This window comes from Orcinus orca, chromosome 9 (assembly GCF_937001465.1).
Source record: "Orcinus orca chromosome 9, mOrcOrc1.1, whole genome shotgun sequence".
NCBI classification, from domain to species: domain Eukaryota; kingdom Metazoa; phylum Chordata; class Mammalia; order Artiodactyla; family Delphinidae; genus Orcinus; species Orcinus orca.
Window position 1 is genome coordinate 5458806 of NC_064567.1, and position 27987 is coordinate 5486792.

At 56.8% G+C, this 27987-nt stretch overlaps 1 protein-coding gene across 7 annotated transcripts in view; it reads left to right on the forward strand.

Moving 5' to 3' along the window:
- The window catches only part of PRKAG2 (protein kinase AMP-activated non-catalytic subunit gamma 2), a 277321-nt gene that overhangs the window by 78044 nt on the left and 171290 nt on the right, over window positions 1-27987 (forward strand). For 5 of the 7 annotated variants that reach the window (XM_012537262.3, XM_033408362.2, XM_033408363.2 and 2 more), the window contains exons 2-3: window positions 1066-1137; window positions 6773-7052. In XM_012537262.3, the coding sequence (XP_012392716.1) occupies window positions 1066-1137; window positions 6773-7052 (352 nt within the window). Of the gene's footprint in view, window positions 1-1065; window positions 1138-6772; window positions 7079-27987 lie in introns of all 7 variants that reach the window. The other 2 variants (XM_049715163.1, XM_049715162.1) reach the window with 1 other exon arrangement.

Consider the following 27987-nt stretch of genomic DNA (forward strand, 5'->3'; position numbering starts at 1 on the left):
TAAACAAAATGTGGTCTATCCATACGATGGAACATTATTCAGCCTTTAAAAGGAAGGAAATCCTGTTACACGCTACAACACGGATGAACCTGAGGACATTATGCTAAGTGAAATAAGCCCGTCACAGAAAGACAAATACTGTACGATTCCACTTACATGAGGTCCCTAGAGTTGTCTCATTCATAGAGACAGAAAGTAGAATGGGGGCAGGGGGTGCCAGGGGCTGGGGCAGGGGGCTGGGGGGTGGTTGTCAAATGCATATGGAGTTTCAGTTTGCGAAGGGAAGGGCCCTGGAGGTTAGTTGCCCAACAGTGTGAACGTGCTTAACTGCACTGAACTGTACACTTAAAATGGTTAAGATGGTAAATCTTGTGTACATGTATTTTACCACAATAAAAAAGGAAAAAAGAAAAAAACCAAAAGGTTAGGGATGCAGGCAGCTTCTCCCGGTGGAGGACTGCCCAGGTGCGGTTCCTGCCCAGTCATGGAGGTGTCCACCGGGCAAGACACAGGAGGAAAGGGGAGCAGGGTGAGGGTGACGTGATGACTTCATTTTAGACACCACGAGTCTTTGGCGAGCTGCTCCCCCCAAGGCCATCTCTCTGGGCCACGATGTCATCAGGCCTTTCTGACCGCTTTGCCCCAGCGGCCAGCCCTCCCATGCGGCCCTGCCATCTTTCCAGGAGGACACACTTCCTTGGGCCACATTCGCGTCATGAAATGAAGTCCTGAGCGCTGCGGTGGGCTCTGCCCTCCCCCTTTTCTGCTTTTCCTCCCTTGCTGTCTTCCTTCTGCCCTGCGGTCCCAGCCTCTTCTTCCTGCTCCTTCCCCTGGGGGGACAGGAGGGGAAGCTGGAGGTGGGTCAGGATCTCCGAGGGGGGCCAGCACGTCTCCACCCCTCCTTTCACCTTGTTGGCCCTCCGCGTCCTCCCTGGGGCTTGACATTCGAGGAGGTCTCAGGGAGGGGGTGGTGATACACACGGAGTGCCAGGAGCGGCCCTGGACGAGGCCAGATGGGCACCTGAGGGTCCAGGTCATTGACCACATGCTCTCTTTCCGTCCTAGGACCTGAGTTCCTTTGCCATGCCGCTCCTGGATGGAGACCTGGAGAGTTCAGAAAAGCATCCTTCTCGTAAGGTAAGCCACCTTCCTCACAGCTTCTCATGGCTCACCTGAGGTGCCACTGAGGCAGAACTCCCTCAGCGCGAGCCCAAGACACATCCACCCGTGCTCTCACCTGTACATCCACCTGTGCTCCCACCTACATGTCCACCTGTGCTCCCACCTGTGCTCTGACCTGCGCTCCCACCCGTGCACCTGGCTGCTGCCTCACACCTGCCTCACACCTGCCAGGCTTCACTCCTTTCTCTTCTCTCCTCTTCCCTCTGGGCTCGTCCGCGGCCACGGGACTCCCCAAAGAGGGCAGAGGTGATGCCGAAGATGGACAGTGAGCTTAGCACCCTGAGCGCCCGAGGAGCTGATTAGCGAAGAGAGGAGGTTGGAAGCGTTAGTGAAATCGGGATGTGGAGACCAACTGTCTCCCCCGCAGACGGGAGCCCCTTCTCCCTGCCCGTTCCTCTCCCTTTCGTCCTCTTTCCCCCTTTCCCTTTCCTCTCTTTAACCCACATTCTCCCCTCTCCCGCTGGTCAGTTTTTCCTCCAGAGGAAGCTGGAGCCGTGGAGGGCAGGCAGCCGAGGAGTGCGCATCCCGGGGTGGGTGGGTTGGCCACGGCAAGCAAAGGGAGGTCCAGGTGGCCCGCGGTCAGGGTGAGTGTGCGGCAGACGGCTGGGGCGGCTGCTGGGCGGAGGCTTCGGGAGGGGCTGCCGTGGGCAGTGTCTGAGAGCAGAGACAAGAGCCAGGCTGAATTCTTTGGCCCTGGAGGCTCCACGTCCCTCATCCCACCGGGCTGATGGGAAATGGGAATCTCCATCGTTATTGGGACTTCCTTCCTAGATTGTGCAAAGGTCCTGGGGTCCCATGCAGCACCTACACTTGGGTTTTAAATGAAGGAACTGGACTTCAGGATGGTGGAAAGACTTTCCCACAGTCACAGGGCTGCTTAATAACTGAGCCGGCTTCAGTCTGGGTTTCTTGGCGCTCAGCCCAGTGTGCGTTGCGCTGCGTCTAGACACCCTGAACTGGGGCCAGTGGCGCAGGCCATGCAGGGACGTGTCCTCGGCCGGACAGGAGGCTTTCTGCCCTTTCTGGATCATCTCTGCATCTTTGTACCCTGTGACTGAGACCCCCGTCTCCTTAGGGGACTGAAAATCCTCAGGGACTGCCAAGCTGAATGTGGACTGGACACTTGGCGGCCTCCTCTCCCATCTAGGTACGCTCAGAGTTCAGTGCAGGGGCCACAGCTGAGCTCCCCTTTATGGGTGTTCTGGACTCAAGGATGCCAACCCTGGGACTTCCCTGGCAGTCCAGTGGTTAGGACTCCGCGCTTTCACTGCTGAGGGCACGGATTCGATCCCTGGTCAGGAAACTAAGATCCCACAAGCCACGCAGCACAGCCGAAAAAAAACCAACAACGATGCCAACCCTGCGTTCCCAAGCATCGGTTGGTATGGGAGCTGCCTGGTCTTCCCACCTGTCCCCTCTCCTGGCTCCCCTGTTCCCAGAGGAGGCAGCTCTTTGTTACATAACACATCTCGGTACAAGAGCTCCATGGTCACCTTGACTCTGCACAGCTCTGTGTGCAGCTCCCGGGCCAGTATTGGGAGGTAGGTCAGTGCCATCCACGTCCCTGGGATCATTCAACACCACTGTGGTCACTCTGGGTCAGCCAGCATGGCCTGGTCTGGGGCAGTCTGTGGAATGCCCAGATGCCCACAGGTTTTCCTGTCTGTGTCCCTTGATCCTGGGATGGGGAGCCCGGCTCCTTTGTTCATTTTTCCTGGCAGCTTCCCTTCTGTGTGACCCGGGACAAGATATTCTCTGTGAACCTGTCTCCCCATCGGCAAACCCGGGCTCGTGGCGGTGCTCACCTTTCCTTATGAGGATTCAGTGAGCTCGTCGATGGAGCAGACGTAGAGCAGTGACTGGCCCGGGACACGTGCTCAGGGACAGTCTGGGAACGCAGGCGTGGCCTCAGGACACCCCCCACTTCGGAGCACCGTGAAGGGGTGCACCCACGACCCGTTTACCTGAGCCGTCGGGAACGTGGCATCTGGCCAGGCCTTAGACGTGGCTCGGGACCTCTTGTCCACTGCTGGCCGTGTGCACTGTTCCTCCATTCCCTCTGCCGAGAACGCCGGCCCCTTTCCGTCTGGAGCACGCAGGGACTCAGACCGGAGCCGCGCACCATTAGCGCACTGGCCCCGAGGGCACTGGCCGTGTCCTGCATCCCAGGCACAGCCTCCACACCTCCCCAGCCTGAGTCGGGCTCCACAGACCCTCACCTCGAGGTTTTGTCCAACTCGGCCCCCCTTTCCTGGCGCCCTTCACCTTTAACCCCTTCGCCCACACCCATTTCCCTCAGGCTGCCAAGGGGTGCCCGGTGCCCAGCTGTCAGTCACCGTCGAGGCCAGCCCCGCGGACCCCTCGCTCACCTTCACACGTGCAACCCTCCTCTTCGCTTTCCTGCATCCTCGGGGCTGAGACCAAGCACCGGGTGGCCTGGCCCTAGCCCCCGCGGCCCTCCCTGCGGTGGCAGACAGAGGTGGGCCTGGAAGCTCTGCTCGCGGAGGCCTGAGAGCCCGCCGCGTAGCTCTGCAGAGCCGGCAGGCACTCGGGAGGCTCTGGGCCCTTCGTTCACGCCTCGGGAGGCGTGCCCTTATGTTTAGCAAGGTGTCAGTTTACTGCAGCTTGCTAAGAGGCACGGGCTCTGTCCCCAATGGCTGCGATCATGGCGATACCCACGCCACCCCTCCCAACCTACAGGAAGCAGACCCGGGGGCTCAGCGCCACTGCCCCCTCGCCAGGGTCAGGGCGGGAGACACGGGGGACAAGGCCGGGATGGGCCACAGCCACCGCTGTCTGGCCGTGTGGGGAGAGGGCCTGCTTTCTGGAGCCCCCTCCTGAAGCCCGATGGCTGAGTGCCTGGCCCTTTTGGCCTGCAGTTCTGAGCCCGGAATTGGAATCAGTCCTCGTCGGAGAATCCTAGGGCTCCCCTTGCCCGCCAGGTAAGGTTCAAACCGGCACCCAGGCCCTTCGAGACTGCCATTTGGCTCAACCTGCCCCGGTGACCCGTCCGCGGTGGCCCAAGTGAGTGGCTGTCTGTCTGTCCTCCCGGCTCCAGCTCCTCTCTCCCCCCGACCCTGGGACACCTGCCCATCGGCCTGTCCACAGCCCGTCGGCTTTCAGCGCCTTCCCTGCTTCAGGGCCCCCTGATGGGCAGTGTCTCCCTCTAAAATTTCTCCCTGTCTGGGCCACTCTCAGGGCAGCCCTGTCTTGCCTGCTGTTCTCCAGGGTCTCGCGGGGACCCCATCCTTGCCCACATCTTGTTCCCTGCGTGCAGTGAGCGTCAGCTTTGCTCAGCAATCCCTCCTCCCTAGGCAGAGCTCACTGTGCAGTGTGGAGGGGATGGGGCAGCAGCGGGGCTGGCCTTCTACTGTGACTCCGTCCCTCTGCCTTCAAGCTTGACCTTGACTCCTCTTCCGTTTCACGTGACCGTTTCTGCTTTTCTCGGGAGGTGAATGGTGTGAGGGTCAAGGCCGTGGGCCTGAGGTCCCGCCCACCACTTACCAGCTTTGGGGCCTTCCCTCAGCCTCCAGCCAGCGCTCTCTCTGAGCTCCGGGCTCAGCGGCACCCAGAGGGTGATGGTGACAGGCCACTAGAATGTCTGCCCTAAATGACCATGTCCCCCCGGCCCCCATGCTGAAGAGCTCTGTGGTTCCCCCTCAAAGGAGGGTCAGGTTCTCACCCCACGTGGAGTCTTTCCGTAAATCAGCCCAGCCTCCCCGACTCTCCACGTCTACCAAGGGTCTCTTTGTAGCAAATTCGTGACAGTGAGGGCTGACCTCCCAGACGTACCTGCCGTGTACCATCATGTACACGTACCTGCTGTGTACACGTGCTGTGTATCTGTGTGGCAGGTGCTTCCCTTGTGTATATCCTGTCATCTTGACGACCCTGCGAGTCGGCCTAGTGTCCCCATTGGATACATGAGAACACTGACACGTAGGTCACTTGTCACTGCTGGAAACTGAGCTGGGATTCAGACTCCTGTATCTTTGTCCCGAACCCTGACACGTACCACCCTGCTGTGGGGTCTTCCTCCACCCCTGGGCCTGCTGGCCCTACGCCCCACCCCCACGTCCACAGGCACACGCCTCCCACCGCTCCAAAAGCTCTGTGTTCATTACTCTTAGGATGCAGAAAAGCCCGAGGAAGCCTGAGTCCCATAGGCCGGTTGGTAGTGGCTGAACCCAGTACTCTAGAGGCAGAGGATCTCAATGCTATTCACACCAAATGGTTAGCAAAAGAAAACCCTGAACTTCTCCATAAGGAGGAGAGCCTGAGTTATATGGCTCTGGGGAAGCTCGGCCTCTGCCTCAGATTCCCACTCGGCGAGGGGACTGGCACGGGGCCAGCCTCTGCACCCCTCCCCGCCTTGGCCACACTGGTCCTTTAACGCAGGGTGGAGGGTCTCAGGGAGAAGGGGGCGTGCGGTTGAGGGTCCCCACAGGGCATCACTTCCTTTAAGGGACCTCAAGCCCAGCTCGGGGGCTCCCTCTAGTGGTGGATGAGCTCACAGGGGTCCCGGGTCCAGGCAGGCACCCCAGTGGATAGAGGCACGGAGACTGCCTCTGCCCTGTGCGCAGTGCACCGGTCGTCACCTGCCGTGCGGAGCCCAGGGTCTCAGTGTGCTGCACGACCCCTGCCAGGCCTCATGCTTGCCCCAGAGCCCAGGGGACACGTCGTTTTTTCCTTTTCTGCTGCAGAGCTGGGTGGGCCCCGAGGCCCTTCTGGCTCCTGTGTTGCAGGCTTACCCGCGGGACGGCAGCAGGTCATGTACAGAGTACAGTTCCTGTGCGTCAGGTCTGCCCGATGCCCCTTCAGACAGCCCTGAGGGGCAGGTACGGCCCCTCATTTCACGCAGGAGGAGACGGAGGCTTAGGGAATCTACGTAACCTCCAGGGTGGCCCAGAGGCGAGCGGGTCAGGCCCAGGCACTCAGGTGGGAGCGCCAACTGCTACACCCGCCAGCAGGACACGTTCGAAATTCCCTGAGTCCAGTGAGTTTTGAAACCGTCACTACAATTTCAAGCCATCGCCGAAGTGAGCCTCAGAGCTTTGCAGCCTTGTTTGCTTTCTTCCCGGCCTCTGCCTGCAACCCCCATTACTCCAGCGCCGAAGCTGCTTGGAGGTGAAAACCTCATCACTTCCCACGCCAGGGTCCCCTCAGGCTGGAGCCCTGGGCCCACTGTCTTTCGGATCAGAGAGATCAGATCTGTAGTCAGACTTCGAGCAGGACAGGCACGAGGTCTTAAGGAGTGAAGGCCAGGAGACGGGGCCGCAAATAGGACGCAGGGGGCAGGTGCCGTGTTTCGAGCCTTCTCGGCTGCATGGCTGTCCTCCCCCACCTCCAGAAGACCCTTCCAGAGAACCGGGTGGGGGCCAGTGGGCTCCTGGATGCTGCGGCCCGGCCTGTGGGTGGGTCGTCCCGGGGTCCGGTCCTTCCCCTGGGCCGCCTCTGTCTGTGGAAGAGCGTGGGGCTGTTTCTCGGGCCAGGTGTCGTGGCAGCAGCTGGGTGATGGGGGACAGTGGGAGGGCAGGCACAGGCTCTGAGTGACCTCACCCGTCCGTCTGTCTGTCTTGTCTGTCTGCAGGTGGACAGCCCCTTCGGCTCAGGCAGCCCCTCCAAAGGCTTCTTCTCCAGAGGCCCCCAGCACCGGCCCTCCAGCCCCGTGTCTGCTCCCGTGAGGCCCAAGACCAGCCCCGGCTCCCCCAAAACCGTGTTCCCGTTCTCCTACCAGGAGTCCCCGCCGCGCTCCCCCCGCCGCATGAGCTTCAGCGGAATCTTCCGTTCCTCGTCCAAAGAATCTTCCCCCAACTCCAACCCGTCTACCTCGCCCGGGGGCATCCGGTTCTTCTCCCGCTCCAGAAAAAGTAAGGCACTGATGACTGTTGTTCAGGTGGGTGCAGGGCTGCCAGGGGGCTGCTCACAGCCGCTTGGCCGCAGGGCCACCTGCAGGGACACCAGAGCTGGCCGGGCGGCTGCTACCGATGGTGCTGAGCGTGTGCGTCTGGTCTGTCCCCCAGGAACAGATTTATCTCCAGCGCAACGTGTTTCCACCTGTCGCTCTATCCCTGCACTAATCCGCCCAGTATGGCGTGGCTTGTGGGGTTAATGTAAATACCCCGATACTCGCAGTATGGCTGTGAGGACAGCCACGTGGAACGCTAGCCTCCAGCCTTCTCTGGGAATCAGCAGCGGCCCACGCCTGGGGCCGGACGGCCCAGCGCTTTCTCTGATCTGCCGTGTGCGGCCCCCAGGGCTTACGGCTTGGCGTTTGGGGGATTTGAGTGAACCTGTTTCTAGCACGTGCTGACCTTTTCTGTCTCAGGCCCTGGGTAGGTGGGGTTGATTTGCTACAGAAACAGGGGAAGCAGATGCGTGTTTCAGAGAGAGTTCTTTAGGCTCATGAGTGTTTGTGATCTAAGGATAAAACATTCTCCACTGAGCACCGTTGATCGTATCTAGAAATATATCAGGGAAACCATAAAGTAGATGGAGTTTATTTTCACCTTTCCCGTGTCTTAGTGCATCTCCCTCCTCTTTGCAACTCTTTCTGAGGACATAGGAAGTTCCTATCAAGAATACAATGATTTGGAAAACAAGCTTGCCCTTGGGCATCGCGCCTCCTTTCTCTCCGGGTTGTATTTGCAGGACCTGTGGGCTGGAGCTATTACTCTATCTGCAAGGCCAGCCGGAGTGCAGTTTCAGTCTCCGTGACTTGTAAGGAAAGTGTGGGAAGCTTTCTTCTTTAATTTTTTTCGGTGGTTTGGGGTATCGTTCCTAGCACCCCTAAAGGCATCGCCATGATGACTGAACTCATGTGTAAGTGTACAAATGTCACAGGACAAGGTGGTCCTCACGCAGACAGTACGGGTGACGTGCAGTTAGGAACTTAGATATGAAGCCAGATAGGGAGGTGTGTCCTAGCACTGACATCCCAACACCCTAGAGAGCATCCCCAGTTTCCTGGACAGGGACCCTGCAATTCTCAAATATGCCATCACACACCACCTCTCAGAGGGGAGGGGATGTCAGACCAGACCTTCACCAGGTGTCCTGTTTCCCCACAGGTGGCATTGTGCCTGGGTTGCTTACAACAGAACTAGGTTGTATGAATTTCCTGGGGCAGCCATTACAAAGTACCCCAAACTGGGTGGCTTGAACAACAGAAATTTATTCTCTCAGTGCCAGAGGCCAGAAACCAAAATCAAGACGTCAGCAGGGCCATGGTCCCCCCGAAGAGTCTAGGGGAGAATCTGTTCCAGGCCTTTCTCTTAGCTCCTGGCGTTGCTGGCGGTCCTGGGTGCTCCTTGGCTTGTGGAAGCAGCACGCCAGCCTCTGCGTCACCGTCGCTGTCACATGGCCCTCTCCCGCCGTGTGTCTGTCTGTGTCTGTGTCTTTGTGCTTCTGCGTCTCCTCTTCTAAGGACAACGGTCATTTTGGATGGAGGGCCATGCTACTTCAGGATGACCTCCTCCTAACTAATTACATCTGCAATGACCCTATTTCCAAATAAGTTTGCTTTCTGTGGTTCCTGGAAGGACATGAATTTTGGGGGGGACCCAGGTTACATTGAAAGCCAAGATCTGCAATTCATGTCCCTGGCTGGGGAGGCGCAGGACTTGTGGGTGTAGGGTGGTCATTCTGTTAAGACCAGGGTCATCTCTTGGTGGTTTTTTGGCTGTGCTGCGCGGCATGCGGGATCTTAGTTCCCTGACCAGGGATGGAACCCGTGCACCCTGCAGTGGAAGCGCAGAGTCTTAACCACTGGACCAGCAGGGAAGTCCCAGGACCAGGGTCATTTCTGAAGGCAGAAAGGGGCAGCCAACATATGGGGTCTGGGAGGTCTGGGGGAGCCAGCAGGTGGGATGCTGGGTCCTGAAGATGGGCCAGATGTTCAGCTTCCCGGGAAGCAGGAGTCGGTGCTGCCCTTTTCCGGCCAGTGTTTTTAAAGGCCATTCAGTGTGCTAGAAAGCACCGAGCTGCAGAGGTGTGTCTTGTTAGCTGCTGTGCAGCAAGTGTGGCTAGTTAAGGCTTCTCTGCTGTCTGGCTGGGTAGCCGTAGGCGGGGCTCAAGAAGACCAGCGGAGTGACTGGGCTTCTTGTAAAGACGCGTTGATTAGGTCAGGGCGGGGGCTCGGCTTCTTCAGAGAAGCTGTCTGGGAGCGGGTGTCCTGGACCCAGGACAGTAGCCCGTGCTGTTGCCCTTGAATCACCGAGCCCAGGTCCTTGACCTTCCCCGAGGACGTGGGAAACCAACCGTGCCCAGCCCGCTGATGAAGCAGGAAGGTCTGAGTCTGTGTCCAGGCGGCGTGTGTGCTCTGCTCCACGGGGCTCTCCCCTCAGGTCCTAGCCGCCACCTGATTTTTTTCACTGGGCTTGCTGTGAGGCTGGCGTGGAGGGCATACAATCTATCTGCTTTTCCTGCCTGCACCTACGCCCGGGTCAACGTGCCCAGACTACGTATTGCTCCCACTGCCCCAGAACTGATTTCACAAGATCGAGCTTGAGAGTAACGTCAGCGGCCTGTACGGCGGGTCTGGGTAAGCAGCTGCCTGTGAAACCCGCTGTGTCCGTTGGAAAGATGTCGTGAAGACGCCATTTGTCACACGAGCCCCCTGGGAGAAATTTCCTGTCTCGGTACCAAGAATAGCTGTACTTCTGAGCAACTCGATTGTTTTTGTCTATGATAGACACCGATCACGTAACGACCCAATTTTCCCTGTCTGCATTGCCTGCTGGAAATCTTAGAACCAAATGTGTATGAGGGGCATTAAGGGATACGTTTCTAGCCTGGTTTCTGAATCCATCTTTGGTCCCCATCCTTTTACTTTCCCCACCCCCTCATTTTTTTAAAACAAGGAAGACAATTTATTGGAAGGATCTGGGTGTATTTACAGAATTCAAAGAAGAGCTGAACGCTCAGGACTCAGAAAGGGAAGGAGCCAGGCTGGTTCTGGGGGGCTTGGCAGGAAGAATTCATGGACATCCAGAGAATTCCTAGTGTTCGTGTCTCTCCAGTTACCATTCCAGCCTCCTCATTATGGGATCTCTGATTAGCCCAGTTGGGATCGCTGAACCAGTCGGTTACTGGGGGGCTGGGAGGCAGGATCACGCGGCAAAAGCAAAGGAACCAAGAACCCACCCGGGAAGCGAGCAGAAGTTCCTGGAGAAGAGGCGCAGTTGGCAGCTCTGCAGGCGCCCGTAACACCCTCCTCGTCCACCGCCCAGCGTGTGTGCACACACAGCCTCCCACTTTTACGAAGATTCCCTCGTTGAACTCGGTCCAGTCACCCTACACACAGGGGTTAGAGGCCTTGCTACTTCCCCAGCATCATGTCCAGGCGTCACCACTAAGGATGTCAGCGTGACGGACGGAGTCCTCCATCTTCAAGTAATGAAATTCCCATGTCTCCTCCAGTGCTGTCTGCACCGTGTCCTTCTATCCGGTGCCTTTCAGCCTACACGATGACATAGAATCTATGTCAGTTCTGTCATCAGTTCCGCCTGCAGCCAACCCCTCGGGTGACACTCAAGCTTGGTAAACACTGCCTTCTAGTATTAGGGGAAAGAAAGAGAGAAGACAGAAATTCTGAGCACAGTCATTTTCAAAGGGAAATAAAGGAAGAGGAGATGATTCGGTCTTCAGACACTTCAAGAACGAGAGAGGTAATACGGATGGAGGCTACAGTTCCAGATGCTATGTCTGGTCCCAGGACCGGCGAGTACCCAGGCTGGCTGGGGCTCTTTGCCCAGGGAGGAAAACCAGCCCTTCGTTCTAGAAGGACCCTACCTCTCGGAGGGGCTGCTTGTATGGAGTGGCTGTAGCCTTCCTCTGGTCTCCGGGCCCAGTGGCGTGTTGATTCAAGACACGTCTTGGGGACGCTGGGGTGTCCGTCACACTCCTCCCAGGCCCGCTCTTAGTAGCAAACCTAATTCCCTTAGGGGATCAGGGTCAGGCAGCCCAATCAAAGCAGTAACCTTCTATACAGCCTCCTCGTCTAACACAGTGGTCGGCATACTCCAGCCTGGGACAAAATCCAGCCTGAATCCTTTATTAATTTGTGTCCGTGAATCACTGAGACACAGTCACGCCCTTGTTTCTTTCCCCTGCGGCTGTTTTCACACGTAGCAGCAGACTTGAGCTGTTGAGCTCTCCGAGACCACGTGACCCACAGAGTAGAACATGTTTACGCCTTGTCTAGTTCCCAAGAAGTCTTACGTGACCATGTGGCAGTAGAAGCTTCCAGAAAACAGCAAATCTTATCTCCACAAGATTTTTTACAACTTGATTGAGGATGACTTTGCCTTTGTAGATGAGGAAAGGGAAGTGCACGTCAGTATGTTCTTGAACTGCAAATAATAAGATGAAAGTCTTTTTAAAAGCAAAAACAATCTTGCGTACTCAGCAAGGCAGGACCTCAAGAAGGACTGCAGTTCACGTTACTAAGCTTTGCTCCCTAATCATTGATAATAATCAGTGTCTGCTGTGCACGTTCGAAGTGCATCGAACGCGAGCATTGTTTTTCTCTGTCGTATGCGTATTCCTTTATTTTACTTACGTGCTCGTAATACTCTACGAATACATTATGTACATCATAAAACACACCAAAAAATTAATTTAAAGGAAGAGATCAAAATAAAGAGAAATTAAAGTTGCCACACTTTTCTTTCCGCATCCAGTGGCCCCTTTTGCACACACTCTGGGTTGCTACCTAATCTGTATCCCAGGTTACCCTGGAGACCAATCTCTAGGTGTCCGCACGCAGGGTCCACTTCCTGGGCGAGCGGACAGGAAAAGCAAGATTCTCAAAACTGAGAACTGTAGCAAGTTTACTTTTTTTGCTTTCTCCATCTTCTGTTGGCCAATACCTAAAAGCATTTCCACATCAGACAATTCCTTTTAACGCAACATACAGCAAACACACAGAATCGAGGACAGGACCTGTCACGGCACAAAACTCATATACGCCCTCAGACTCTCATGGGACCAAACTGAAAAGGCTCCACGGGTGGAATTGGTCTTAAGCAGGGCGCAAAAGAAGGGAACGGCAAAGAACGGCAGAGAGAGGACAGAAGGAAGTTCCAGATGGGCCAAAAGACCACAGGCTGCAGGGAAGAGCATGCGGGGAGACAGAAAGAAGCTTTCCTGGGCTGAAGTAGAGAGACTGTGCTCTGAGAGCGCAGCAGGGACGAGGAGGCCAGTTGATGGTGGGGTGATGGTATGAGGACAACCTACGTCACCATTTAAAAAGAAACAAAACTTTAGGTTGACCACAGAGACGGCCGACAACCATTACAGGTCTCTGTAAAGGGAGAACGGACCAAAATGAAGCTGGGAGAATATTATTAGGGCTGCTTGTGTAGACAGTGAGAAAGGCCTGTGAGGAAATGCGGCCACCATCCTAGTCCAGGGTGGCTTGGGACGCAGACCAGTGACCAGGACCACTGGAACGGTTGGCAGAAACAGAGAGGGATGGAAAAAGAATTAATGGGGGCGTACGAAGGGTGGGCAAAAAAGCAGGAAATGAAGAGAGAGAAGGACAGAGCCCCAAACCTTGTGCATTCTTGCCACCCGTGGGCTTGTCCAGTGATAGAAGTCATTGATACCGGTAACTCAAGACAAACTGCTCCTTGCCCAGGGCTCGCCGAAGCCTCTTCTTTGGGGCCCTTCTCGGCTTGGGGCTGCCGTGCTCCAAGATGCTGGCGTGCAGACAGATGCCGGCGTAGGTCACCGCTTCCCAGTGCCGGTGCTTCCGGAGGGGTGGGATGTTCACAAGGACAATTCTCAGGCACAGGAAATAGGATGAAAAAGAAGGCAAGTGACTTCCGGGCCACGGTGTGAGCCCTGGTGCTGGGATCACTCGGGCCGGGTCTGTGGTCCCTCATCTGCCCCAAGTGCCGGTGCAGGGAGAACACGAGCGAGAGGGTGGACACCAGGAACAGGAGGAATGGAACTGACCGCATGATAATTGCGTGAGGGTGTCGTTGCCATGGGAACCCTGGGTGGCAACCATCTGCACAAGAATTGACTTCCCGGTGGCTGCTGATGATGTCAGCAGACAGGATCAGGGAGCCCAGCAGCAGCCCGGGCACTGACCGAGAAATCCTGCACTTCAGCCAGAAGAAGATGGGGTGAGAGAAGGATGCTACCTTCACACGGTAGAAGACAGCAAGCCAGCTGGTCGGCCAGAAAGTGAGAGTGTTGATGAAGCTCCAGGAGATGCTGAAATAAAATTGGGAACCAGAACCAAAGGAAGCCAGGAGGTTGCGCTGGAGGGCCATCCCTTGCAGACAGAACTGGGAGACGGCCAGGCGGGCCACAATCACGTCGCCTGCGCACAGCGTCTGGCAGCGTCCAGCGTCCCAGTCCGGCTCAGCACGACGACTGTGAGGCCGTTCTGCAGCCCGGCAGCCACCGACTCCAGGAGAAAGGTGACCGTGCAGGTCCACGTGGGTGAGGGGGACGCTTTCTCCAGGGAGACTTCTACTCCGGGTGCCGGGACGCACCCATGGGGAAGCACAGCCTCTCTGGATGAGCCGCTCTGTTGAGACTACAGGCCCAGAGGCTCTCCTTGGACTCATGCAAAAGCGTAGCTACCAGCAAACACCACCATCTCATCACCTCCCCACTCCCACCCCTGCCGGTCCTCCAGGATTTGAAAGGAGGATCCTTGTCAGTTCTCTGGGCGCGCAAATCCCTCCCAGCTCAGTGATACCCTGTCTCTGTTTGCATAACCTGTATTTGCCTGCTCTCTATCAGAGCCGGATGTAGGGAAATGGTAACAGAAGAGAGGCTCCAGGGGTGATTGAAAATACCTGTATTTTGCCCTTTATTTCTCACCATACTACTTCTTTCCTAACTTTTCCTTAAGAGATGTCCTTCACCTCGTTTCCCTCCTGTAACCACAAACCTTCCCTGGCCCCTCATGTCCCGGCTTAATAGTTTATTCCGTTTCCTTTGCGACCCACCTGCCGAGTGGGTGGAGTGGGAAGTCATTTGTGTGCGTAAGTCTTGGAAGCACTAAGAAAAGGCCCCCTGTTACCTGCCGCCTAAACTGGCGAGCTCCGTACCGGAGTTCCAGGAGTCTGTACTTAAAACAGGAGTTTCCCTGATGTGTTAATATCGATGGTTATTTTAACCTGCATAAAAACTCCATGACGTCAGATTTTGACCATTTTCATCAGAGCAGAAACTGAGGCCCAGAGGGGCTAAGTCACTGAGCAAAGGCCGCACCGCTAAGTGGCAGAACCAGGATTTGAACCCACGTGGTGTCCGCTTTTACCTACAGTGCCCTACTGTGCAAGGCTTCCTCCAGCTCCGAATACAAGGCATTGCCCATCCCTGCAGGCCGGATCAATGCAGCAAAGCTCAGGAGAAAAACCAAAGGCACGAAAGCTCCTTCCCCAGCCAAAGTCGGGGGCTCCGCCAGCAGAGGTTCCCCCCCCCCGACCTTCACACGAGAGGGCGCCCGCACCTCACACCCGATTCCTGCTGCGTGCAGCCCTCCAGCTGCTCCTAGTTTTCATGGACATCCGCCCACCACCAGGCCTCATCCTTTCCCCCCCGAGAAGGTTAGCATCAGACCCCATGTGGCTCCCGACAGGCCTGTCTGATTCCCCCTTCCATCCTCCCGCCCAGGCCCCTACAAGCCCTGTACCTGGACAGACAAGCACTTGTCCTGCTTGGTGCTTCCAGGGAGTCCGTGCTTTCCCAGTGCCTTCTAGCAGCCACGGACACAGGCGGGAGGGCCTCCCCTGAGCTCAGGGTCCCCGGGACCTTCCTCCCGGCCTCCGCTGGCGCAGGGCCTGCTGTCTCCTGGAATAAACTCAGCACAGGAATGCCTGGGAGCGCTCAGATCATCCTCCAGCCGCAGCCAGGGGAGCCACGGGGTGGCCACGGGTGTGGGCCCAGCCAGGTGGATGGTTTCAGGGGGTCTGTACACATGAGACCCTCCTCCCCAGGTCGCGTGCCCCATGGCGGAGGGGCGGCCTGTCAGGGTGTCAGTTCTGCCTGCTGTTACCCTAGAGCATCCGGGTGTGTCCTGTGTCTCCTTGTAAAGCACCTTACTTCCTCTGTGGAATGAGGCAGCCTGTGCATTTCAAGAACATAACTTGGACTTCCCTGAATCTGCTTCTGGAACGGGGCAGGGTTCACAGGGTCAGTGTACAGCCTTGCTCGACAGGGAATTGAGAACACGTCAGTTCTCTCACCCGATGAACCCTTCAAGGTTAGTCATTTTATCCCAGATTTCAGCTTCCCGGACGTTTGTAGAATTTCCGTCTTCTTCCGGGTGGGGGGGGAGGGTCACGGTTTTCTCTCCCAGGCTGCTGTTCAGACTCTCGGGAGGACAGAGAGGTACACATCTTGTTCAAAGGGAGATGTTTGTCTCGGGAGCGTTTACGTTACCCTCGGAAGCGAAGACCTTGTTTTGGCTTAGTCCCAAAGAAGCTTTTCTAGCTGTGCAGCGGAGTATCAGAGAGCCTGGTGACTCGGGCTCCGAGGACGCACGAGCCGCAGGTGCATGGGGTGCAGCTTCCTTCCGGGAAGAGCGCTGGAAGCGTGACTGCAGGTGCATGGGGTGCGGCTTCCTTCCGGGAAGCGCGCTGGAAGCGTGACAAGGCGGTCAGGCGGTGATTCGTGCAGTGGGGCTGGGGTACGGCTGATGCGAAAGACGACCAGGCCTGACCCCCCTAATCTGGGCCCCTCGAGCATGGCAAGACGGGGAGGAAGCTCATCTCTGCAAACTCTGGACCATTTATTCTTCCTTCCGCGATGAGGAACACTAATGTCTCCTAGTTTTGAAAGTCTTCTTTGAGAATTGCCTTCACAGCTATATCTAGTCTCTAATACTCTTGGTGATGGGCAGGTTTGGTCTTTGGAAGTCAGATTTTCTCTTTGTAAAGAGATCTCTTTGGGCCAGTCATGTTTGGGGTCAGAAGTTGAGGATGAAGCCGCGTTGGTAGAAATGCACAACCGTGAGTCTGGGCGGAGATGTGGCACAGACTTAACCACGGTGCCCAAGGCCGATCGGGGCTCCACCTTCAGCTCAGCTCACCGTTTGGGCCGCAGCAGCTCACTCACCTCCCTCTGCCCTCGGTACGAAGCCGTGTCCTTCCGACGGGACCTCGCCAACCACACGGTGAGGTTTGGAGACAGTTAGTGGTTTTTCTGCTTCGACTCCTAGTGTAGTGTGGAGGGTGAAACACTTTAACAGAGAATATGTTTTCAACTTAGATCCTCTTCCTCTTTTTCTCCCTCTGCGGCCCAGTGATTAGAGTCAGGCCACGGAGGACTGCAGGACACCCTGCGCATCCCAGTGTGGCTCCGCAGGGTTGACCCCTGACTTGCCAAACACACTGAGGCGTCAGTGCCCACGCAGGTCTGTCCCTTCTCCTCCGTGGCTGTCTAACCTGATGATACTCAAAATAAGGCCCATCACCAGACCCCTGGGGACAGAGGGAGGTCCCGGCTTCAGCACTAGAGGCACCTTGTCCTGTGGGTTACCTTTCAGGGTAACCGTTTTGCTGGACGTCTCAGGAGGGGCAGGAGGCCTCTGGCCGTGGCTCTCACCCACCCAATGCAGGAGCTTTTCCATCTCTCTAACAGGCCTGGCCGCCCTGGGGCACCACTGGCCAAACGCTAGCTATTCTAAGCCAGTCCACCGGCTCTCTGGTCAGCCTGAGGTTCTCAGGGAAATCCTGGGCCCTTTCCTTCCCCTGTGACTGTTTCATCTCAGAGTCTGTGTCCAGCAGAGGCTCGGCTGCGCTCCTGGTCCTGGGATGCTACAGGTGGGGGTTAGCGAGCATCTGGGCTGCAGCTGCTCCGACGCTGCCCTCAGACAACCCGCAGAGACCTGGCTTAGAAGAGAATCAAATGCAAACCACCCAAAGGGTGAACATTCCTGACACTGGGAGGAGGAGACGGTTTTCTGGAAAGTGTGTTTCGTGTGGGCCTCACTTCCCCCCTCCCCCCTCCCCTCTCCCAGGTGTCCCACCCACCATCACTTCCTCCAGAAGGTCTGCTGTTGACGAGAGCTTTCCTGCAGGCTCCTTCCCACCCCCAGAGAAAGGAGATGGATTTTGACACATGCTGTTGTTTGCATGAGTGATATTCAAGAACAAAGCCTTCCGGGGTTCAGCCCGCCGCTTCCCCACCCTCCGCTGAGCTTGTATGAGAGGTGATGACAGAATCTCTCTTCTTTCCAGAAGATGTTGGTGTAGGCTGGGTGCTCCGTTTGGGTTTGCCGTCGTACTGCTACTCACGTGGCGTCACAGAAGGAGATGAAGTTGAGTGTGAAATTGCCGTTCGGTACAGTTCCTGCAGGTGCACTGGCTGCCCGTAGGCTCTGCACGCATCAGACACTCAGACCATTATGGAAAGAATCGTCCTCCAATGTTAGGAAGGCACCTGATCCCAGCCCACAAGGTCGTAGTCAGCTTCAAGTTAGCGGGTCAGGAATGCAGGGGTCATGTAGGAATTCAAGGCAAGTTATCAGGCCAGGGCTTGTTGGGGGAACTAAGCAAGACAAAGAACTGATTTCAGACAACGTTAGGTGGATTTTAAAGACACACAAGTTTCATTTAATCCTTCTAATAACTGTTATGGGTTTAATTGTCTCCCCTCAACAAAGATATGTTGAAGTCTTACCCCCCAGCATCTCTGATTGTGACCTTATCTGAAAATGAACTCATCGATGGTGTCATTAGTTAAGATAAAGTCACACTAGAGTAGGCTGGGCGCCTAACCCATTACGACTGGTGCTTTATGAGAAGATGGTGATGGGAACACAGAGACACAGGGAGAGCGTCACGTGACGACAGAGGTAGAGACTGGAGTGATGGGCCTACGACCCAAGGGTTGCCAGCAACCACCAGAAGCAGGAAGAGGCAAGGAAGGGGCACGGCCCTGCTGACACCTCGATTTCAGACCGTGAGGGAACCCATTTCTGATGTACCTGGTTTGTGGTGCCCTGGTACAGGCAGCAGGAAACCGGTACAGGGACCTTCCATGGGAAAGTGATGCCGTTTAACAGATGGGAGGCTGAGATCCATGGAGCAAGCTTGGCCTGTGATCTGTCCTCCATCGCAAGAGTACGGTCAGTGAGGGAGGGTGCCGTGTGGCTCAGATGCCCCCCACTCTTCCCAGATGGGGAGAGAAGGCCGGCTGTGAGGCCGTCCAGCTGCTGCCAGTTCCTCGACATTTGACTTCGAAATCATTGGTGATTTTCGAGAGAGCAGGTCGGGTAGCCGGGAAGGGAAAGAAGCTGTATTAGGGGCTGAGGCCTGAGTGGGAGGCCGGGAGTCAGAGAGACTGGCCTTCTTTCACAGCGTTTGGGCAGAAGGGAAGGAAGCAAGAAGCGTGTGGCGGGACATCCGAGCTCATCCACAGCCTGGGCTCCCTGCCTCTCCCAGCCCCTCCCTGAGGCTGCTCTGGGACCACGTGATGAGGTGTCCACCAAAGGCAGTGAGAGTTCAGGGCTTCTGCCTAAGACGGTTCCGGGCAGATCAGAGGTCTTTCGTCTGCAGCTGAGGGCTGGAGGCAAGAGGCAGAGAAAGCCGAGGTGGTGCAGGTGCAGGAGGTGTGCAGCCGGATCTGGGGCCTCGTAGGGAAGGCGGCCGGGCCTGCTGCCTTCCGCGTGGGGGGCTGTGCCGCGAGCACAGTCCCTGTTGAGGTCACACCACTGCGGACCCAAGGCTCATTCCTCACTGTGGCAAAAGTGGGCCCATCCCGGCAGAGGCGGGTGGACAGAACTAAATGGAAGCTAAGGCGTTGCCTTGATTGCTTCAAGGTAGGAGAGACCTGGGCGCATTTACAGGTGGAGCAGAGATGATGCAGGGGCAGGTGTGACGGGGCAGAGGCATGAGCTGGTGTCCACCTCTGTGATGGCTTCTGTCCTCCACTCTGCTGCTGGGGTTTTGCTCCGGGGGGACATGTCCCATCTGTCCTCACGGCCCCAATGAGGCCATCTGAACCCCCCAGATCAGCCATCCCCCGAGTCAGCCCTCCAGCCTCTCTGGAGGGCTCGGGGACTCGTATGCATCTCAGTCTCCTGTGTGCCGTAAAGCCCAGGTGTCGTGCCTTCCCTGCAGCTCCCACAGGTTTCCGGGGGCTCGGAGGTGGGGCTCAGGTCCGCTCTGCAAGCCGAGAGCCGGCGTTGGCCTCCGGCCTCCCCGCAAGGCAGCTGTTTGTCCCCGGGCAGGGAGGGACTTGCTCTACGTCCCAGAGCTCAGTAGCGAATGGACACGTAGGAGCTGCTCTGCCCCGAACGCAGTGGGTGCTCAGCAAAGCTGGACTCACCCCTTTCCCGAGGACGCCCTAGAGTTTGCTCCTGAGAAGAGCTGACCTGCCCTCTGACCTCCCTGAGTTAGCTCTCAGTGGTGGCTCCTGTGCGGGGCCCTGGGGAGCCACCAGCACCATCTTTCTGCACCTGGCTGGTCCCTACGCATAGGTGTGTGTTTTAGAGCGCGGTGCTCCGCTGTGTCAGTGCTGTCAGGTACCTGAGCCCTGCATCCTCTGGGCCCATCCTTAGGAGTGTCTCCTGCCGGGTGCAAAGGTCGTCTTCAGCTCAGGAGAGGCAGACGGGTGGCCGGGTGGCCGTGCTGCCCTCGGCTGCCGTGTGCAGCGACCTCCTTTTTCCTCTTCTGCCCCCAAACCCCGTCCCTTGGCTTTCCTTCCCCAAGTTCATTACACGGATCTGTGTGCACAGTCTGTCCCTCACCAGGAGGCTCTGACGGCTGCCCGGCAGCCACTCCCCCTCTTTCTTCATGACAGAACCTGGCTTCACCCAGGGCCCAGCCCCTGGGCACGAGTTACAGATGACCTAACGCCCCTTCCCCGTTTGGGGACATGCCTGGCTTCCACTTCACGGGGCTCAGGGGGAGCCAGCAAAACACAAGAGGAGCTCTGCGAGGGATCAGAGAAAAGGTGCCTCCCCTTCAACAAAAAGAGGTGCCGCCGGAGGACTGTTCCCCCTCCTTCCTCTGTCTGCGGTGTGAGGCCGTGGTTTCCGGGCCACATGGTCCATCTTGTGACCGGGGCCAACACAGAGGACGGCGGGGCAGACAGGTGGGAAGGTAATCTTCATGGAGCTGGCATCACGGAGCTCGTTATTTTAGGTAATAAACGTCCTGGTAGTTTAGTCTCTTTTAAGTTATATGTTTCTGTTTCTGTTATAATGCCGCTAAAACATCCTAACTAATTTACACGTCTCCTTGGTGACAGAGGTGAAGTTCCTTCGGATGGCGCGATTAAGGCAACACTGGAAGGACTAATCTGGAATATTCCAGACGCAGGGCTGGGTGGGGGGAGGACTGGAGCGCAGACAGACTTTAATCCCCTCACCCCCGTGCTATCAGGGGAAACGGAGCAGGTAAAGGGACAGATGGGGGCAGGGCGGTCTGGGGCGGGGCAGTGGCCAGGGAGTCTTCTCTGTTAAGTGACCACGACTGAGCCAGAGGAGGAGTCTCTGGGGAGGAAATGCAAAGTGCAGATGAGCTAAAAGCCTCATTATGTATGCCAGTCCCGTTCTCCCTCGACCAAGTAAATAAGCAAGGTTATCAGGCCACCTTTTGGCGAGGTCTTAGGTCTGAGTCCTGCCTCCTGTAAATTCAATTTTTCTGTGTTTTCTCTGTACGGCTCCTTCCACTTGGTTTCTTTTTTGTTTGTTTGCTTACTTTCGAAAAGCTGCCACCTAGCCTTCGACGACTTGAGGCTCTGAAGGGGTGGCCGTCCCCACTCTGTGCAAAGTCCTGGGGCAGCTGGTCCACCGGGAACCACAGAGCAGAGGCAGGATGTCCGCGCTAAATCTCTCCCACATTCAAGACAAGATGAGGTGATATGTGTCCCCCTTTCACCCTTCTATTCTGAATGTTTCTTTGAATCTGATTTCTCACAGGAAGGTGTGCGGGTGAGCGCGCAGCTCTGCGTCCCCCGGGCCCTGGAAACAGGCCCCTCGAAACTCCGGGGGCTTCTCTGGCTTTGCTGCCGAGTGGCCGCTAGAGGGCGATATAGCCCCACGTGCTGAGCCTGCCCGGGGGCAAGGCAGGACCCGCTGTCCCTGCCCGGGTCTCCATGTTCACCTTCAGTGCCCTGGACTACGGAGCAGGCGGTCGGGCCTCACCCCGACCAGCCTGACGCAGCCTTTTAAAGGGGGGAATATTCGTCTAGTGGGTGCTTAATGGGAGCCTGCTGTGATCCTGGCTACTGGGAACACAGCCTCGAACTGCTGAGTCCTTGCCCTTGTGGGACTGCATTCTGCTGGGGGGGAGGGGAGGCGATGAGAGACAGAACCGCTGTGCGGCTCCGAGAAAAATGAAGGCGAAGGGATGAGGGTTGGAGGGGTGCGCTTTCACGTAGCACCATCAGGAAAGCCGCTTCGGAGGCATCTGAGCAGGCGCGGGATGGAGCCAGGTGTGGCCGGGCAGGGGTGTGGGGCAGGGCGCGCCCGGCAGAGGAGAGAGCAGTGCAGATGTCCTGAGGCAGGGGCAGCCTCCAGGCCTTAAGGGAGCAGCTAGCACGGCTAGAGCCAAGTGGGGAGGGAGAGGGAGGGAGGGGTGGTCGTACAGGATCCCAGGGTCTCACTGAGTGATCCGTCGGAAGGTGCTGGTGAGGGAATCACTTGCTCTTGGGAGGGATCAGTCTGGCTACTGTACAGAGAGAGATGCTGGACACAGAAGTAGGGGACCAGCCGGCGCCACTGGAATAGACCTGGAGAGCAGTTACGACCGTCTCCCACCTCCTTTGAGACCTCCTCTCGCCCTGCGTTCTCCGGAAAGCCTTGATTATTCTTGCCTTGAGCGACCTGCCAGAGCTCTCGGATGTAACTTATTTTAAGTTTCTGCCCAGTAGGTGGCCCCTTGTGACGTGCTCCCGTCACCTTCTGTCTTTGAGAAAAGCGTGTGTCCGGCTCTTCACACGCTGACCTCCATGCTCTTCCTCCCCAGTGCCAGGCAGAAGCTCAGCAGCACGAGGCCCCTGGATGGTCTCCCTGCCTGGGAAGAGCACCGGCTCTGGGCTGAGCACGAGTCTGGATGTGCCCGTGGGTCTGGATGAAGGATGGACGCCATCCTCACCTGCAAGACAAGGGCTGGCCCGCGTCACGTGGGAAAGGGGTGGGTTATTCCGAGGACCCTGGAGCTTCTTTTTCTGTCCTCTTCCTCCATGGGCTCCTGGTCCAAGAGCTGCAGTGCCCTTTTCCTGCCACCCTCAGACCCAAAGCAACTCTCAGGGAAGGTTCTGGCAAAGGTATTCCAACTAAGATGTACATTATAGAAGTTCAGGGCTACATCCTCTGGGGGTAGTTGACACATATAAGCATATAAATGAGAAGGGGCTTCTAGCATCAAAACCAGATGCAAGGGAATTCCTGGCGGTCCAGTGGTTACAACTGCGAGCTTCCACTGCAGGGGGCATGGGTTCGATCCCTGATCTGGGAGCTAAGATCCCGCATGCCTTGGTGCGGCCAAAATAAAGTAAAATAAAGTAAAAGTTGATAGCGGTTCTTAAAAAAAAAAAAAAAAGATGTGACAGATGCTTTCTTATGGATCATGTGGTGTTGGCTCCTGGGGTGAGACAGTGGTATTTTGCTAGCTGACCCTCCTCTGAGCAAGAACTGGCATCTTGTCCTACTTGGACAGCTGTCCGCCCCGAGTGATCGCAGCTGCCAGAAGTCAGCCCCACTGGGCACTAGGACGTTATCTTTGTCCTACTGGAAAAAACAGTGTTGAAAATCGCTGACTTGGACAGCAACCTACTATGATGATACCACGGGCTACTCTCAGTCACGACCGTGTGGTGTCTGTAGGACAGGCCAAGAGGAGAAGGTGCTGCACGTACCCTGGGATCTGGGGAGTGGCAGCAGCCCAGCGAGGGCAACGTACAGCACGGGGCGTTCACAGGAGGCCACGAAGCGTCATTGCAGCGGTGACCCGAAACGTCTTTGACTGCAGCCCACGGTCAGAAATACATTGTATGTCGTAATCCAGCCATTTCTCATGAAACAGTATTTACCCTGGCCTACGTGTGCTATTTTCAGTCCGACCCTCGTTGGTTGTAAGAGCACGCTTTATCTGACCCACACAGTTGGTTGCATGATGGGGCAGGCGTGGGGTGTGTGCTTGCTCTTTGGAAAATACCACCCTAGATGGTCATAAACAGTACGATGGGCCTGGGAACGCCTGCGGAGAGAGTCTGGCTGGGAACTTCAGGGCACGGAGAGTCAGTGGGGTGGTGGAAAGAGGCGTCGGGACTTTGCAAGGAATGAGGAACGGTAGACATTTGAACTGTTCCTAAGACCAACTCACAACCGTGACCGAGGTCGTGTGTACTTTGAACACCCCAAGTATATTTAATTTTCTGTTCGTAGTTAAATTAAAATACTAACCTTCCATCGCGAATGACTATGATTCTGGGCTAGGTCATTTACATCTCGGTTCTTTAAACCCCCGCTCCCGAGCTGTGGGTCTGGAGCAGAGGATGTAATGAGAGCTGCTTGAAATGCGAATGAGTTTCCCAGCGAGGTTTACTGAACTTGTAAAACTTCTGTCCTTTCACACTATCTCTGTGTTAGATCGCAGACAGCTCTTCTTTTCTCTCCCAGCAACTGAAGTTTATTTTTCAAATAGAAGTCTGCTTTCCCATAAAATGCCAAGGGTTTTGTACTGTGTGTGGAGGAATGGACTTGGGCTTTTAAGATTTTAATTAGGAGCCTCCAAGTCTTCAATTCACATGCCAAGGGCACCCCGGGGCGAGAACCTCCTGCCTCTACTCACCCCGGAACCGGACCGGGGCCACAGCACAGCCTGTGAGCCTCGACAGGGCCCGTCCCCCGGAGTCTAGAGCAGGGTCAGACTCAGTGATTTAGTCCCCAGCACTTGGGTCTGGACCTCGAGGCTGGTAACCCTGCAGAACCTCCACGCTGACACCAGTCTTCTCGTGTAAGGAGGCCATTTCTGTGACCAGCAGGGTGGAGCCACTCTATTTAAAACAGATGGAACTGAGTGATGATGCGGTTCTAAAGGCGAGGGAGGATCTGAAAAGCCAAGCAAGGGTAGGAGGCCAGCCGGGGATTGGTGCCGACCCCCCCCCGTGTTCCTCGTGGGAAAGGAGGAGGAGGGCAGCAGGGGGTGGGGGGAGGCGGTGGAGGGGGGCACGCAGGGGTGTCCCGGTGGGAGCTGTCTGTCTGGCAATATTGGGGGCCAGAGATGCTGTGCGAGGCCTGGCCCTCCCCCCAGCCAGAGGCCAGCCGAGAGGGGAGCCCGGGCACCGCAGCTGCAGAGTCAGCCCCGGGTGCCCCAAGCAGGGCAGGGGCAGGTGAGGCGTGGGAATGGGGGCCAACAGCAAGGTGCCAGCCCCCGTGAATGCCGCTGGGTGATGCATGTGCCCTGGTGCCTGGGATGCAAGAGCAGACTCGTCCAGGCACCCCTTCCCCTGCAGCACCACGGTGACAGGAAACCTTCTTTCAGGGCACCAGAAGCAGAGGCTCTTAGGGCAGCTCCACTACAGGAATCGGCTCTAGCAGGACGTCCTTGACGTCCGGCCCAGCCCACAGATTCTGTCACGTGCAGAGATCCCTGTGTTCGATGCTCACTGAGTGCCGTTTTCATACCCGCACACGGCCCGTTCTGCTTGTGCTCTAGAGAAGGCCCCGGGGCCGGGGAGGTGGAGAGGCCCCTGGGAGGAGATGCACGGGGAGAAAAGGTGACCTGACCGCTTCCTAGAAGCTGCGCGTGGGTGGCCAGCAGGGAGTTTCACCCCACAACACGCGGGAACCCCCTAAATCTCTCCTCCCACCCAGTCCCGCGCTAGGACAGGCAGCCTCCTGCTTCTCCCCAGCAGATGTCACTCACCTTTTTCACTCTCCACCTTTGCAGGTCCTCTGGCCTGGGCCTGACTTTCTTTCCTTCCGCACATTTTCTTCTATAAATCAGCGTGTCTTTGGGACTCTTGGTCTGTGTGGCTGTCCTCCCCTGATGAACACAGTGACATGCAGAGACGGCGTGGCTCACACAGGACCCCAGTGCGAGGTTCGGGGGGGCAGTATGGGGGGAGATGGGGATGCCAGTCCTGACACAGGCAGGATCCCGAGGCCTATGGCTCCTGCCTGGGGGGCCTGGAAGCCCCCTGGCCTAGCCTCTGGGCACAAAGAGGTGATGCACAGACATTTATCACTGGTGCAAAAGACGCGTACCCAGCCAAGAAGCTGAGTGCTGTGAACGTGGAGGTGAGAGCTGCGGAAGGTCTCAGGGCTCTCGGGCCCCGTGGGAGCCACCTTGCTGCCTGGGAGGTGATGCAAGGAGAGGGGTCTTTTAAAGCAGGGTCGACAAACTCTTCCTGTAGAAGGCCAGGTGGTAGATGTTTTTGGGTTTCTGGTCCACCTGGTCTCTGCTGCCACGACTCAGCCACAGACAAATGTAAACTGTGTTCCAATAAATCTTTATTTATAAAAGCAGGTGGCCGGGGCTTCCCTGGTGGCGCAGTGGTTAAGAATCCACCTGCCAGTGCAGGGGACACAGGTTCGAGCCCTGGTCCGGGAAGAGCCCACGTGCCGCGGAGCACCTAAGCCCGTGCACCACAACTACTGAGCCTGCGTGCCACAACTACTGAAGACCTCGCGCCTAGAGCCCGTGCTCCGCAACAAAAGAAGCCACCGCAATGAGAGACCTGTGCACCACAACGAAAAGGAGCCCCCGCTCGCTGCGACTAAAAACAAGAAAGCCCACGTGCAGCAACGAAGACGCAACGCAGCCAAAAATAAATAAATATATATATTTTTTAAAAAACAAACAGGTGGCCCACAGGATTGGCCTCTGTTTGAACAAATCTGGCCATCTTGTCCCCTCTTCGACCTTTCAGTGCCTCCCCAACATGCTCAAGTTAAAATCTGAAGTCTCGCCACCCCTCCACGCTCTGGCCCTTGGCTGGCTCTGACCGCAGCCTCTCATGACCACCGGCCTCCTGCCCGCCTGGTCCTGGAAGACGCCAAACTCGCCCCACCTCCAGGCCCTCTGCTCCGAACACCTTAGTGATGGGTGCCGTGCTGCCTGCAGAGCCCCCTCAGGAGTGAGGGGCTCGGTCCCCGAGCTGCTGACCGTGCCACTAACAGAGCCACCTGTTGTAGTGCCATGGCCCTTCCTGAGCCGGCCTGCGCCCCGCAGCTTGTCAGTGAGCAGCTGTAAAGGACCGGCCCCTAACCCCACTCCCGACGGCTCCCAGGGCTGTCCCCGCTCCCGAGCTTTCTGTAGGGCCCTCGCCGGGTCTGTGTGGCCCCTCACCTTCGCCCCTGGCCGACTCCTTCCCCTTCCCTGGTTGTGGATGTTGGTCCCAAGAACATCTCTGAATTGCATCCCACCAGTTTCCATCTCATGCGTGCCTCTGGGGAAGCTGTACCAACTCCTGTCGCAGGCGGCCGCGCAGGCGTTGCCCCTGCCCTCAGTTCCCGCCCCGACGTCCCGCGGTCAGTGGCCGTTTGAGGGAAGGCAGGACAGAGTGGTTGAACCGACGGACGGGTGCTCGGGGCTGGAGGGCGGGTTCTGGGCTCGGGGTGAGGCAGCCCGTGAGGTGGGAGAGGACGCGGGCCGCTGGGGCTGCTCGAGGCCACTTGTACCAGCGGCCCTGGGTCTGTCCCCAGATGTGTGCGATCCAGAGTCGTGTGCGTTCTGCCCTGTGCCTGGTTGAGGGAGGCGCTCCCTGCTTGCCCGTGCTCCGCCTCCTGGTCCTGAGGCTGAGGGCGCTGGGCCCTGCACTCCCCAGCCCAGGCCGGAGCCCTCTGCATCCGGGCAGCTGGTCGGGTCTGAATCCTGGGGCTGCGCAGACTTCAGAAAAACGTGATTCATCTTGCCTGCCCGCAAAGAAAGGAAAAGTATGTGTGGCCTCCAAGTTTCCTGAAAAGTTCAGCCAGCACATTGCAGAGGTATGTGGCCTGGCACCCAGTGTGGTCCCCGGGGAGAGTGCCCTCTGCTGGCCACCACGCAGACGCCCCCAAAGGAGCCGATGTGGGCCCCAGGCTGGGCCGGGCTGCAGGGGTCAGCAATTATTCTTATTATTTGGGAGAAGCCACAGAAAAACATCTCCTTTCCCTCAGCAAATTGTAGAGCTCTCTAGTCCTCTAAGGGCTGCTTGGGCGATGATTCTACCACAGGACGCAGTAAAAGGAGGTCCTAGCAAACGCTGCATTCTTGCTTGGACCACTTCTTAATTCCTCTTTAAAAATAAGATTTTATTTTGACAATTTCAAACTTACATAAAAGTTGCAAAGACAGTACAAAGAATTCTCACATACCTTTCATCCAGATGCCCCAGTGTTAACATTTTGTTACCACATTTGCTTATGTTCACCCCCCCCCTTCTCAGTACACATACATTTGTGTGTGTTTATATGAAATCTGAACCATCAGGAAGAAGTTGCAGTCATAATGTCCCCTGACCCCTAAGTACTTCAGTGCACATTTCATAAAAACAGGGACATTCTCCTCACTACGGTTTAATTATCAAAACCGGGACATTAACATTAATACAACCATGTTCACTGAGCTGCAGACTTTATTCTCGGTTCACAAAGTGTCTCAGTGACATTTTTGGAACAGGAAACCCCCATCACGTGCTGTGTTTGGTGGTCCTTTCTCCTCGGTCCCTCTTGATCTGGAGCCGCCTTCAATCCTGTCTTTGTGACATTTTTCAAGACTGCACAGGCCAGTTACTGTGTAGACCGTCCTTCACTCTGGGCTCATCTGACGTTTCCTCGGGATTCGATTCAGGTCAGCTGGTTGGGCAGGAGGGCCGTGCGTCTGGCGTCCTGTCCTGGCA